At 34.6% G+C, this 15,685-nt stretch overlaps 1 protein-coding gene across 1 annotated transcript; it reads left to right on the top strand.

The window, feature by feature from the left end:
• The first annotated feature begins 394 nt into the window (after nucleotides 1-394).
• Nucleotides 395-2,095, top strand: LOC127108081 ((+)-6a-hydroxymaackiain 3-O-methyltransferase 1). The gene is made up of 2 exons (NM_001427112.1): nucleotides 395-1,217; nucleotides 1,484-2,095. The coding sequence occupies exons 1-2, from the start codon at nucleotides 438-440 to the stop codon at nucleotides 1,784-1,786; spliced, it is 1,083 nt and encodes a 360-aa protein (NP_001414041.1). The 5' UTR covers nucleotides 395-437; the 3' UTR covers nucleotides 1,787-2,095.
• Nucleotides 2,096-15,685: the final 13,590 nt, after the last annotated feature.

Genomic DNA, 15,685 nt, shown 5'->3' with positions numbered 1-15,685 from the left:
ACAATGAATTATATATTTTTAATATTAGAATAAGTTTTAATTATCAAAATATTTTTATTAATAGTAAATTTTATAAATATAAAAAACTTATTTAAAATATTAAATTATAAAATTACAAATAAATATTAGACATTTTACTCCTCACACCTACAAATATAGGTAGGTAGAAATAAAAACAGCACAAATTAAAATAGCTAATCTTCACTCCTCACACCTACCCAAACTCTACTTACTAATTTAAAATATTGCCGCCTCAATAATTTCTAATAAGATTCTCAGCAAAAAAAGACACAAGATAATGTGTTATTTTTCCGCCTTCTTCGGCATATATTATTATATCCTCTTTCAACATATGAATCATATAAAAAGGTCCATTCTACTTTATAATTTCTTCATACCCATTTCAACCAAAACACCAAAGTTAACAAACAATAGAAATGGATTTCAGTACAAACGGTTCTGAAGAAAGTGAACTGTATCATGCTCAAATCCATTTATACAAACATGTATACAACTTTGTAAGTTCCATGGCACTCAAATCCGCCATGGAACTAGGCATAGCTGATGCAATTCATAACCATGGAAAACCAATGACTCTCCCTGAATTATCTTCATCTTTGAAACTTCACCCCTCTAAAGTTAACATCCTTTATCGATTCTTGCGTCTGTTAACACACAATGGTTTCTTTGCTAAAACAACAGTGAAAAGCAAGGAAGGAGAAGAAGAAACAGCGTATGTTCTCACACCTTCTTCAAAGCTTCTGGTAAGTGGTAAATCAACATGTTTATCATCACTTGTTAAAGGAGCACTTCATCCAAGTTCTTTAGACATGTGGGGTGTTTCAAAGAAATGGTTCCATGAGGATAAGGAACAAACACTTTTTGAGTGTGCAACTGGGGAGAACTATTGGGATTTTCTTAACAAAGATTCTGACAGTTTGAGTATGTTTCAAGATGCTATGGCGGCTGATTCTAGATTGTTTAAGCTTGCTATTCAAGAGAATAAGCATGCGTTTGAGGGTTTGGAGTCTTTGGTTGACGTGGCAGGTGGAACTGGTGGTGTTGCAAAACTCATTCATGAAGCATTTCCTCACATCAAATGCACTGTTTTTGATCAGCCACAGGTTGTTGGTAACTTAACTGGAAATGAAAATTTGAACTTTGTTGGTGGAGATATGTTCAAGTCTGTCCCTTCTGCTGATGCTGTTTTACTCAAGGTACTTTTCTTTTCATCAATTATTACTAAATACTTTCATTTTATTTTGTACATGTTTTCACCGGTAAACCATGGACCACGAACATTTACGCAGAAATCAGACACGATACTGACAATGACATACAGACACATGTTTATATTTGATTGCTGTATCACTATTTCAATGTCATGTTGCGTTTGTGTATATGCATTAGTGTCAATTTTATGTTGCATATTTTGTATCAACTTAATGATTAAATTAAATTTTAAATTGTTTTATTTTTATAGTGGGTTCTGCATGATTGGAATGATGAACTATCTTTGAAGATATTGAAGAACAGTAAAGAAGCAATTTCACACAAAGGGAAAGATGGAAAAGTGATTATCATAGACATATCAATTGATGAAAACAGTGATGATCGTGGATTAACTGAGTTGCAATTGGAGTATGATGTAGTGATGCTTACAATGTTTCTTGGTAAAGAAAGAACAAAGAAAGAATGGGAGAAACTCATATACGATGCAGGTTTCAGCCGCTACAAAATTACTCCTATATGTGGCTTCAAGTCCCTCATTGAAGTTTATCCTTAGTTTTAATTTGAAGTTGCTGTAATCAAGTTATAAATTAAAAATTCAATAAGCTTCTATTGGGAAAGGGAAATTAGTTGATTATTGTTCCCTATAGAGAAAGTTTAATGTCTTCAAAACAAAATTGTTTGAGATTGTTAGAAAATAAGAAAGCTTACAGAGTATTATTCTCAAGATTTTTCTGTATTTGAGTACATTAGAAAGAACTGCTATATATAGTTATATCAAAAGCGAGTGATATTTGTAAAAACAGAAGTCTCATGTGTAGGCCCTGCTTCAAATCATGTGAAAAATAAATCCACCAAAAGGGACAGATATAAAATTGGTACTAAAAATTAGGAGTTAAAAGGTTAGGGTGACTTTTTCAATCGGGTATAAAAGAAATCGTAGATAAATTTAGAGGTAAACTCGTGAGTTAAAAAAGCATGAATAAAAAAAAACCGCATGTCAAATATGTATTAAAAATCTATAATATAAGAGATTATATGTTTTGAAAAAATTCCATTTGCACTTGCTTTGTTAGCTACCTCGACAATAAATTTTGGATATTTTTAGTACATTTGTCTCTCTCTTTTCCAACTAAAACCAACTCATAATTTGAAATGGATCGACTTCTCCACTTTTCTACTTAACTATGCTTTTTCAAGTTCAATACTAACTCATGTAAAATCAATAAGCCATTATTCCATCACACGTCTTTATTTTCAATGTTTCCTCTATTTAGAATGACTATACCAATAGAACTCTTTGCAAATCTCATCTCTCTCATCAATCAAACTACCGAGCCTGTTCTCTTTCATCTCTCAAATCGATTGCGATTTTACCCCCCCCGCAAACATCATCTATTGCATCTATTATAGAGATAGCTAGTTCTCACAAAAATTGTGTAGAAATTCGAAGACTAACCGCTTCAAGGTTCTCGTGGAAAGAAGACTACCCTATTCGATCTATCATTTAGGGAAAAAGGACTAATTGCTTCAATCCACCATTTGAAAGAGAAGATTCGAATTGCTAAATTCTAGAGTCTTGTTGTTCTAGTTCGAAGTCACCAGTTTTTTTGTGTAAGGGGGTTTGTGAGCATTACCTATTAAAAACTCTCAAAGTTTATTGGATACTCTCAAGATCAATTATTGGGGAGAGGAATAAGTCATTTTCTTATTTTGACCGAACCTCTATAATTCTCGATGTCCTTTCCTTCCATTAACTCTTTATTTTTTGCAATTTATTTTCCGCTGCTTAAACATTTAAACTTTTTCAAAATATTTTTAAACTTTGATTGCATTTCTAAAAGCTTTTCAAAATGAATTTTTCTTAACCACACAAGTGTTCATGGATGTTTTCTCAATGTTTAGAGAGTCATTCAGAAAATGCTTAGACAAATTAGAGATGGTAATCACTCGTTGTCCCTATGGAACCTTTAGATGTCCCTATGGAACCTTTGCTTTTAGAAGGATGCCATTTGGACTATGTAAAGCTCTAACAACTTTTCAACGTTGTATGATGACCATATTTTCTGACTTAATAAAGTGTTCCATGCAAGTGTTCATGGATGTTTTCTCAGTGTTTAGAGAGTCATTCAGAAAATGCTTAGACAAATTAGAGATGGTAATCACTCGTTGTGAAGAGAATAACTTGGTTTTAAATTGGGAGAAGTGTCATTTCATTGTTAACAAAGGAATTGTCTTAGAGGACAAGGTTTTGAAGGTAGGATTAGAGGTGAATCAAGCAAAAATTGTAGTTATTGAGAAGCTTCCTCCATAATCTAACATAAAAGGAATATGAAATTTCCTTGGTCATGCTGGATTTTACAGAAGATTCATCAAGGACTTTTGAATGATCACAAAACCTGTGTGCCAACTACTGCAGCTTGATGTACCACATGTCTTTAGTGAGGTGTGTGATAAGGCATTCCGATTGTTGAAACATGCTTTTATTTCAACACCTATTATGAAAACTTCTAACTGGACTAAGTCGTTTGAGCTTATGTGTGATGCTAGTGACTTTTCCATTGGAGCTGTGTTAGGCCAAAGGCACAACAAAATGTTCCACACCATCTAATATGCTAGTAGAACACTCATTGAAGCCCGAATTAATTATACCACCACTGAGAAAGAGTTGTTAGCAATTGTCTTCACATTTGACAAATTTATACCATACTTGGTGGGCACCAAGGTGATATTATACACTGACCATGCAATAATCAAGTACCTTATTCAAATAAAGATCCAAAGCCAAGATTGATTAGATGAGTGTTGTTGCTATAAGAATTTGATTAGGAAATTAGGGACAAGAAGGAAGTAGAAAATTTTGTTGCTGATCACTTGTCAAGACTCCCTAATGAAGTCCAGAGGCACGAAATTGAAGACATCAAGGAAACCATTCATGGTGAGCAGATGCTCATGATTACTTATGGCATGACATCTTGGTATGCATACATTGTAATTTACTTGGTCAGTGGGTATGTCCCATCATAATTCAATTCCCAACAAAGAAAGATGTTCTTTCATATGTAAAAGAGTTACTTTGGGGATGAACCTTTTCTACACAAAAGATGTGTTGATGAGTTGCTAAGGAGATGTGTAGACCATCTATAGGCACACTAGATCTTGACAGCTTGCCATAATATGAAGGTGAAAAAAAACAAGAAGGGAGATTGAATTGCGTATTGATTCTTTTTCGATTATGATGAGCAAGTTCATAGTCAGATATTAGAGTGTCAATAGAAACTAAATAATAATAAAGTTCAGAATCAATAAGCAAATCAACATACAAAGTTTTATCCTGGTTCCTCTCCTAAGCTGAGAGTAGTCCAGTCCCCTTGTCACACAAGATATTTTCACTATAATAAATCTTGATCACAACTTTGCTCAACCAATCCAGAAAGAGACTTCATTTGCTCAATCAATCCTAAAAGAGACTTCCTCTCAAGCAATCCTGCAAGGGACTTCTGCTCGATCATACCAGAAAGAGACTTCACTGCTCAAGCACACATGCAAGAGACTTCACTGCTCAAGCAACCTTGCAAGAAAATTACTCTACTTTAAAACAATTTAGTAGAAAATCTCACAACTATACTTTGATACACAATCAGAAGTATAGAAGTATTACAACAACAATAGTGTTTCTTGACACTTAAGATTTCTAAAATATACAAAGATAAGAAATCTTAAGAGCTTATGCAAATGAACATATGAAACTTTAGCTCAAAGTTTATACTTAACACATTATGTTAGATTGTGTAGTAGTTGTTCACCTTCCTTCAAATTTTCAGATCCCTTTTATAGAGGCAGGTAAAAGAATCGCTGGAAAGTTATTTTGCACAAATGAAACATTTGAAATGAAGCAAGAAGAAAAATCTTATTAAGATCTTCAACCAAAGTGTAATAACATAGTCTACTGTATACTAGGAATAAACCAGGCCAGAGAGCGAACTAGACAAGTCCCATAAGCTTTTCTTAAGCCTTGCACTATGGGACTCTAGTTAACTTTTACCCTAAGTCTGGTATTGACAAGATAAGTCTGCTATAGGGATAGAGTACATACCACAGACTGAGCTTTTCTATCTAAGGACACCAGAATCTGAGTTGTCACCAGAGGCAGAAGTATCATGACCAAAGTCTGATCTCTTGGAAGTTGGTCCTTCAGAGTCATCATATTCTGATCCATCAGAATCTGAGACATTCAGCTTGTCAACAAGTGCTCTCAGCAGGGTCAATTATGAATATACTTTAAGCTTTATGATCCTACACGCTTGAACATATCTTAGTATACCCAATTGTTCTTTAAGTACATTTTTATCGTTAAAACCCAAGGGATATGAACAAATCTTATTCCAACCATCTCCCTCTTTTTAATGATGACAAAAAAAAGTATTTAAGAACAATGGTTGGTCAGTTTAACTAACTTGACAAATTAGAGTCTGAGGTTTGTAAGCTCCCTCTAAGTCTAATAGTTCTAAGGTTGAGTTTTGTAAGCTCCCCATAAGTCTTATCCAAGTTATTTAAACTTATCTTGATAGCATGATACATATATGTTCATATTTAAGCATTAAATAAGTTGTGATGAGGGTTCAGGTATAAAAAAACATTTCAAAAATACTTTTAATCCTCTTAAATACTCCCATAATTTTCTCCCCCTTTTGTCATCAACAAAAAATTAATAAAATAAACATGTTTGACAGAGAGAAAAAGTACTGAAAAAAATAATAAGAGAAAACTTGAAAAACGATTTGACAAGTAAGCATTGATTCCACAAGTTCCAAGATGGTCAAAGTTAGGTTCTAATGGCATAGTATAGGAGGCAAGACTCAAGAAACAATTTGACTTAGAAAAACCTCTATAAAAGCATATGGTGAATTAACACCATGATCCCTTATGAACTTAACATTCACAATAAGTTTCATCACACGAAGGTTATGTATCTGGATGACTCATGACTGGTAACTCTTGCCACCTACTTACAAGGTCATTAGACTTGGTTGCTTTCATGATCCCCGTTTAGTCCCATACCTAAGCTTAGCTAGCTTTCGGTTACTTGTCGCATACTCGAAATCTCAACAAACCAAATGTGCTTGCTCGAACAAAGAAGTGTGATATTCTAGAGCTATACTAACACAAGATAATCAAACATACATACTTGTGACTAATATACTATTATCACATCCTTTCTTGGTACCAAGGTATAACTATCTATCAACCTTAAACTTCTTGAATTGCCCTGGCATCATAACGTTGTCGTAACAGTCCCGCATTAGCATTGAATCTCTACTAGGTTACTTTAAACTTGATCTCCCTTCTAAAACCGAACACAAATTTGGTCTACTTTCTATGTTTCGTCCAATGCAAAAACGATTCGCTTGGAGTAACAAATCATGCCCTCGAACCTTTCCACATACACCTTCGCTACCATAATCCTTTGACGAAGTTGCTAAATTTCAATACCTCTTAAGCCTTCAACCTATTTGGAAGGTACCATTCTAGCCATACTTCCTCGAAGTACTTCCGTTCATTCAAGATTCCCTGGTGGTCATACTAGCTGAGACATTGGTACACCACCTTGCTGCTGAGCTTTTTAGCATATGAGTGGCAAAACTACCTTTCTTCCTCACTGTTCTTCGTCATCAGCTAGGATGAACACTCAGTGCATGAAATTTCTTACAAGAATTGTTCCATGCCAGTGGGTCAATATTGTGCTACAAAAGGTTCAAACTCCTTATAAATTCAGGTGGATTCATCCGAAAGATACCCTTAAAATTCTGACTCTATTTGTAGTGTCGGATGGCTTGAACTGTGCACCACCCTGAAATTTACGCATTACAAACTCTCGTTACTGATGTTGGATTATCAATGTAATTCATTGATCCTTATTACTTCCAAATTCTTGGCCTAGTCTTACACTATGAGCACAAGCACTACTAGACATTCAGAGTCCTTATGGTCGCTTAGTCATGATCCTACCTACCACACACATATAATTAGGTTGATAAAGCCTAATATTATATATCGTGACATTAATAATCATGTTGGAAATACACACATATGAGGCAGGATTTGAATTACTTATCATGTTTCAAGGCTGGTTCGAGAATAGACTTGCTCTGATACAAATTATAACCCCCAGTATAATATAAATCTAGAATAATATCATACAAGTGTTAATTGGTACTGATACAACATAAGTGCCTAACGACATCATTTATATACATGTCTAAGATACCCAAAATATATCATATGGAACATGGTATACATGAGTGCCTAGCAAAAAAAAAACTAAGATATATACGACGTAAACTAGATCAAAACATCAAAATCTTCGGAACAACTTTGCACGGACTTACCTTTTCCTTTATCCTGACTTGAGTTACCTTAAAATTGAACAATATAATAGGGTTAGATGATAATCTCAGTGGATTATCCTATCTTATGGGCCCACATGTAATACCCTAATCCCCGACTCGATATTTAATAAAATATTTCAAATATAAACCACATATTAGAGTGTCATGCATGCTTCACCAAAGCATAAAAGTCTAAAATACCAAATAGTCATGTAAATAAGCATCTGAAATTAAACAAAGTCTGACATAAAGTCTCAACAACAACTCCAACAAAACATAACACAAATGACGGGAGACATCCCATCCCCAGTGCTACATATCTGAGCGAGTCCTATAAAATCCAATGATAAAAGTTAAATGGGGCATTGACGACATCCCCTAACTTAGAAGTTACTCATGTACCTCATTGCCTCGACTCCCTAGGAGCATAAATGCCAGAATAATAAACTAGGGGTGAAAATGCATCTAACAAATATTAATAGTGAGAACCATCAAGAAATGATAGTAATAACGAATATAACAATATTCTCATTTACACTCAAAGGACAATCAAATAGATCATAATGCAAATGCAATGCAATTCCACCATCTCCATCTCAAATGCACACGGTACCAAAATCATTGGGATCAAAGTTATGTTACTGATATTCCCATATCTTTGGTTCCTCTCTGGACATGAGACCGTCATAGTCCCACTATGAACCAGGCAATCACTGGACCAAAGTCCTACCTATCTCCAAAATACATGAATACATGATTATATACAACACATCATACAACATTAACATCATCACAAAATTGTAACAAAACAGACGTCTCAAACATTCTCAAAAAGGTTCCACTCTTGAACCTATAAGTTGACAATCACATGCCTCACTGTAATCCCTCTCTATATTATTATTCTCAAAACGATGTTGGAATCAAGCAAATGAATATGTTTTAGAAAGCTTATAGAGTCTATTTTAATAATATGATTTTTATTTTAGGACTTAATACATCAATCAGTTTATTTTAATCAAACAACACAGATGGGTACTCGCATTGGGAAAAATGTTTCGCTTGACTTTAAAATGGCACAAAAAATTGTATACTTATGAGGAAAATATGAATATTTCCATTTGAAAAGATCATTAAACCTATTTCTAAATCAATTGGCGGCATCCCAAAAGGACTTATGAAACTTCAGTTATGCCTGAACCATGATGACCAACGCTGGACTGAAATTGACTATGCCTCTGGTATAAAAAGCAACAAATTGCTCATGTTGTAGCACCCCTATACCCAATTTCTCTACTTCAAAATAAAGACTATCATGTTAGCTTTCCAACACTCAAATCGCACCTCAATCTGAGTCCCAAAACTCAAGATATGCCAGAAATAAGGCGGTCAATCACTTTCTAAATCTACCTACGATTTTATTGCGTTTTTCTCCATATTGAAAAGATTTTCGATTTTTCGACTATTTCCCAAAAATCCAATTTTTTTAAATAACTTTTTCAATTTTGAAGTTTTTGCCAAAAAGTGATTTTCCTTAAAACAATTTAAAAATTAAGTTTTTCTTAAATTATGGAAAAACTACATAAAATCAATCGACTCAGGAATAATAGGGGAAAACAGTTCGGAATCCCAATATTACAAATTTAAGAAATCAAACGATCCAAGAAGAGTCGTTCAATTCCCTGGGGGTAAATTCCTAACTCAACAGAACCAAAATAATGAACAAACAGATCATCACAATACAAAGTCATCACATTCAACAATAACTTATAGAGACCTTAGGGAATTTATCCCAAATCCTATATCAGGATTTTAGAGCAAACACGCAAAACAACAACCCAACAAAATTTGACAATAGGCAAGAAAATATCGTAGCTCATTCATCACATAAAGGAAAATAAGGAAAACTCAAATAATCCCTAAGGGTACTGATAGGAGGGTAAAGAACCCTCACTATCAAGCAAGTATGAAATCACCTAAATATAGACAATTCTCCCCCCTCCCTCTCCTTACCTCGAATTTGCCGTAAAGTTGATCCTCCTGAAAAATTCTTGAATCCCTACTCTCAAACCTTCACCTTTTCCCAGAATTCTCTCTGTCTCTTTCATGTTCTGTCAAAGTGGATTTCTAACCTAATTTTCTCACCACTTTTAGTATTTATATGACCTTACATTTCAAAATTATACCTTTTTCCCAATTAAATCCAACTCTGTTTCCTTCTACCTCTTACTTTCCACTATTTACAAAATTAACACATTATTTTATTTAATCAATTAATTAATTATTTAAATCAAATAAATATTTAAACTAAATAAATATTCAATTAGATAATTATTTAATCAATATTATACCATTCTTATTATTTTGTTTTATTACCAATAATTAAGTAATAATTAAAATAGTACTATTTATCTGCTCTACTAACTCTTAACCCCAATAATTAGTAAATATACCAAAATACCCTACACTCCGAAAACATCACAACTTCAATATAATCCAAAATAACACTAATAAACAATTAAAATGCGCTAAATATAAGTTGAGGCATTACACCATTCGGCTCAAAATGGTTACTATATGATACTCTAACTTAAGTCATTCGCATAATAGAATTGCAACTTGAGTATCTAAGGGATTTCCGTTTCGTATGGAGAAATATGAACTCGATTTCACATTACCTAATAAATCACTATTCAGGAATGCAAACAAAAAGTATCTTTTCCCGGTCGATCCCACGTCTGGGACTATGGACACGGGTCACGAATCTCTGTCACGTCGGGTATCTTTCCCTTACCTATCCTACATTTAGGAAATGAGACACGAGTCACAAAGGTCTGCTCTCTAAGGAATGTCTTTCCTTGGCAAACGCCTCTCACATAGGTTAAGATATGGGTCACGAACTTCCCACAACTATCAGAGTACTTTCCTTGATAATCACCTCTTACATGGGTCAAGACATGTGCCACGGGATCCATCTGAATGATTTGTCGTTCCCGGTTACGACTCTACATAAGTCTCGAACTCAAGACAAGCACAAATAGCGGTTATTCTTGAATACACGATTACTCTCATCCATCACTATATGATTATTTTCATCAATCCCTACGTGATTATTATCATAAATTAAAATATCGTAATATCTCTCCATGCAAAGACAATTAACTCGCAACTAAATATCGTTCACCATTCATGCCATTCGGGCACTCACGTGGGTAGGACGATTCATCTCAAGTGACAACTTGTTCATGAGTACACACCAATGTACATTTCACAATCGAGCATCACAACCTAAGTTAATCATTATAACCTAAATTTATCTTTTCTAATCATTTAAACTTAACAAAGATCCTAGATTAAAATACATTCATTCTCATAAAATTTGATCAGTTATTATTAATTCAATGCATACATATCATATTATGATTTTTTTTTTTCAAAATAACCAAAATTTTCAAAATAACCATTTTTTCAAAAAAAATATCCAAAATAACCACATTTTAAAACAGATGCGCCAAATGAACTGGCGCATCCATTCTCCATCATGAGGAGGCGCCACCTTTAGTGGCACATGCATTGGCTGGCTCATGAGAAGGCACCAATGCCTATGGCGCCTACTTGTTGCATGTGGTGTATGCGCCAATTCATCTGGCGCATACACCCTTGTATTTTTTTTAATATTTATTTATTTATTAAATAATAAAAAACAATGTAAAAAAGATAATTTTATTCATGATATAATAAATGTTACATGGGATTGACAAAAATTTAATGAACGGCCTGATCGAAACGTCCCCCTGTTCCACATCCAGGTGCGTTAGTTTGTCTTCGAGGTATCCCACGATTTTCCTGAGGTGTTTGGGGTCTTTGCGTGCTGATATGATCTAATGATGGCTGATGTGAAGGTCCGGCGGAAGTTCCAATGGTATTTGACAGATATGCCATCATTTGTTCCAAATATCCGGGGGGTTCTGGCCAACGACGCTTCTGTAATGGAGTTTGGTGCCTATGTCATCGTAGTTAGGTCGATGGGGTTTGGTGGATTGTGAACGGTATAGTTGCCCGAATTGGGACATTGAATCGTTTTGGAAACGAAGCAATGGTTCCTGGGGTGTATTATAGTTAAACAATGATTGTGTGATTTGGTGATGGGATGTTTGTGTGGTCATTGGTGGGGGGATATGATGAAGTGACTCATATGAATCATCTAGGCTATAGACGGTTGTGGTTGAAGCGTATGATTGTTGGTGGATAGGATTTGGTTCTTGGTTTTGTGGTTGGGTGGATGACATGAATGGATTGCGAGGTTGGGTGTTTTGTTGTTGGGTGGATGGCATGAATGGTTTGCGAGGTTGGGTGTTTGGTTGTTGGGCGTATGTGGTAGGTTATTGCTGTGAGGCTGGTTGTTGGGTTTGGGTGGTTTGACATTGGTGTTGGACGGGGATTTGTTGTTGGGCGTACGATGACGAAGCTAGTTGGCGTGGATCAATCAAATACCGCGACTCAGACACAAATTGTTGTGTTGTCACCGACCTAAACCATGCCATATATTGTTGAATTGGTCTTGCACCATGGATGACTGGTTCGTTTAAGATGTGTTGTCGTCGATTCCTCCATTGACGGCACATCTCTTTTGCAAAGTTTCTCCAGTCGGAATATTCCCATTAGGCATTGTAGCGGTAAATTCATGACCATCAAGCTATGGATAAGCTTAATGTCAATTGAACTAGAGTCGCCACCGCGCTTTTATTGTTTCCAAGGGAAAAAGGGAAAAGTACGAACAAAACCCAAAAATAAGAAGTTTTTAAATCAAAACTAATAAAATGACAGAGATTACAGGTAAGGGGGCTGGTTACATAGATGGAAGGTGTTAGCACCCAAAGTGTCATAGGTACTCCTAGGGCGCCCTTTCTTGTGTGCATATATGTTTTTATACAAAATGATGTTTGCAATAAATATAGTGGGGGGAATGAGAAAATAATTCATTAATTATATTTTGTGTTTGATAAGACCTTCGAACTTGTGCCTACGTACCAACATAAAAATGAGGGATCAAAACCTCGTAGTTTGTGATATCAATTTCAAAGTGAGTGAATTGGTTTTAACAAAAAGTTTAAGTTTAAAAAAGGCACAAGAAGCCTCAAAATGGTTTGAATGAGTGTTAGTTCTTTTTGGATTTTGAAATTCTAAGTCAAGTATAGTTAAGTTCATTTACAAATTTGATTAAAAAAAGAGTTTAAAAATGCGATGGCATAAGGCCAAAGTTTCTAACTTGCAAAATGGTCTAAGTTTAGAAAACAAACATAAGCAAAGAAGATTTTTTAAAGGAGGGAGGGATTTGAAATTAAATAAATGGGGAAGAGATGAAGGGACTAATCCTAAGCACAAATTAAAAAGTTAAAAGTTGAAAAGATCTGACGAATGGGCTACAATCCAATAGACAAGAATGTCATATAGAAACCCAAATTTCCCTTGGACTTTAGAATCAAGCAATATCAATACACAAATAGCAAGATGAGAGCAAGGCATCAAATAAAGATAGCCACATCCAAGCTTATCAACTCCATGTTCTTCTTCAAAACTTCCCATGCATCAGATGACTTCCAAAAGTAGGCATTACACACAAGTTCAAAATAACAGCTTCAATATGATCATGTTGCAGATGAACTCAGATGGATCTTCATTATTTGTATCAGATGAAAATTCACTTCAAAAGCACTTGGTTACATGAAAGTTGGCATTGGCCAAGTCCTTTTGCATAGGGAGTGTTGCCTAATTCTAAGTCCATTCTCTCAGATCAAATCCAACAGTCCATACAAAAGTGTTTTTTAGGGTTTTTATTCTTATTATGTATATTAAGGTCAAGAGACCACAAAAACAAACAAGTATATACGAACACAATATATCACAAATTATGGCCCAAGTGGAAAAAGTGAAAAGGGCATTAAAGTAAACAAATTGAATGTTATGAATAATGGCAAATGAATAAATCTTGAAATTAAAGTGCATAAAAGTAAATCGCTTGAAATTAAATGTTAGTTGTTAGTTGATTAGAAGTTAGTATTACTTTTGTTTTGTATTGTTTATGTCATTATTTGGAGAACACTCAACCCACTTATCACAAGCATTGATCCTTGAACCAAGACATCTTCTAAAGGAAGGAAAAATGGCCAAGTTTCCACACAATACCATGAAAGAGGGGAGACTTATAATCTCACTTACTAGAATGTTATGCCTTTTGTGTCAACAATTTAGTGTTATGTTAAGCAATCGTAATTGGACTTATGTAGAAGTCACAACTATTTGAGGTCGGGAAATAGATATTTTGGTATTAATACATGTTAGAGACATAGTATAATGGACTATGCTCATAAAACATACCACACAAACAAAGAATATGCAAGGTGGACCTAATCTCATCCATACTCATGTTGATTTTGCAACCAACTAGCCTTAGGATATAGAGATATCATAAGTCCATGACATGAAATAATAAATAAGGGGAATGAGATGAAGAGTGAGGGGGAATGGAATCAACACAAATTGGTCAAAGGAGGACTTTTACCAAATTAAGATCATTCATTCATTTTGGGAGATGAAATGTACATTTCATCAATCCCCTAAATCCAATGATCTTAACTTAACAAAGTCAAATTAACCTTGACCAAGGCCCAACAACACAAGTCAAACTCAACAAGTCAAAATTAGAAGCTCAACACAATTTATTTGGCATTTAATCAATTAAAATCAATTAAAATATGCATTAAATTAAATTATGGTTGGTCAAATTCCTAAAACCTCATCAAAACACCAAAGAAATGGCCATGAGATTTATCATAGGTCAAACAAGGTCAAAGGACCTTGGAGAATTTTTTTCATAATTTTTGGAAACTTAAAACTATTTTTAAACAATTAAAAATATTCACAAAATCAATTAAATCATAAAAAATATTAATAATGATCTAAAAAATAATTTTAATTCAGAAAATGAAAGAGGTTTTTATTTAAATTTTTTTGGTGAAACTCTCATATTTTTTGGATCAATATTAAAATTAATATGAATTAATGAAAATAACACAAATAAAATGCAAATCAAATCATCAGAAAAAACATGGACCACTTGATCTCCCTCATTAATTGAGGGGGCAGATCAAGTGGCCACAAGCGCGCAATCCATTGCGGACTTTAGTCAGCGCGCCACAAACTTGGTAATTCAAACCAACGCTCGTGATTAAAACAAATCAAATAGATCTTATGGCTCTGGACCTTGCCAACTCACCACCGGAGCAAATCTCCGGTCTCCTTCTCAGACGAGCCTCGTCGGACTCGTCCAATCATAACCATCACTAAAATAAAAAAGGACGACATGATTTTAAAGTAAAAATGGCACTGAGCACGAATGTGGCCTCGATTTATTCTAACTCCAAGTATATTGAGATTTACAAGGAGTTAAAATTTGAGGTGCATGATCTGAGTTGCTTCGATTTGATCTCAAAGCAACTCAATCTTGTTGCCTACATTGGTAGGACTTAAAGCAACCAAGGATCCAAGAGAATTATGGAGAATTGAGTGAGAATCGAAGAGATGAAATTTTCTGGAAAATACCTTCAATGTAGGTCTGGATTCACTTGTTCTTGCTTTGGCTCGTGTTTGATCTTGCTCAGGATGCTTGCAGAAGTAGATTAAAATGCACAAAAGGTCTTGGATCCCTGGAGTTTTGAATCTCAAAACAATGAGACTCAAACTCAATTTCCAAAGGAAATTCTCAGGATTATCCTCTATAATGGAAGGGTTTGGGGTTTGGGATCAAAGCTGGCGCCCAGGAGTCCATAATTCTGAGTATATGGGCCTCTATTTATAGCTGAATCATATCATATTTCCACCTTAAAATTGAGTTTCCAAAATTGGCAATGAGTGATGCATATATGGATGGGCGTGTACATGCCTATGAGAATATTCCTTTTGGTCCATAATTGAGTGTGATTAAGTCTGAAATCAACTTGGAATGCAAGGCAAATGTATATGGAAGCTTGAAGTTTGATCTTTGCCAAATGATGATGCAATGTTCAAGC

Source organism: Lathyrus oleraceus, chromosome 7 (genome assembly GCF_024323335.1).
Source record: "Lathyrus oleraceus cultivar Zhongwan6 chromosome 7, CAAS_Psat_ZW6_1.0, whole genome shotgun sequence".
Classification (NCBI taxonomy): domain Eukaryota; kingdom Viridiplantae; phylum Streptophyta; class Magnoliopsida; order Fabales; family Fabaceae; genus Lathyrus; species Lathyrus oleraceus.
The sequence above is the reverse complement of the archived record's forward strand: the minus strand, read 5'-3'. Positions and strand labels throughout refer to the sequence as shown.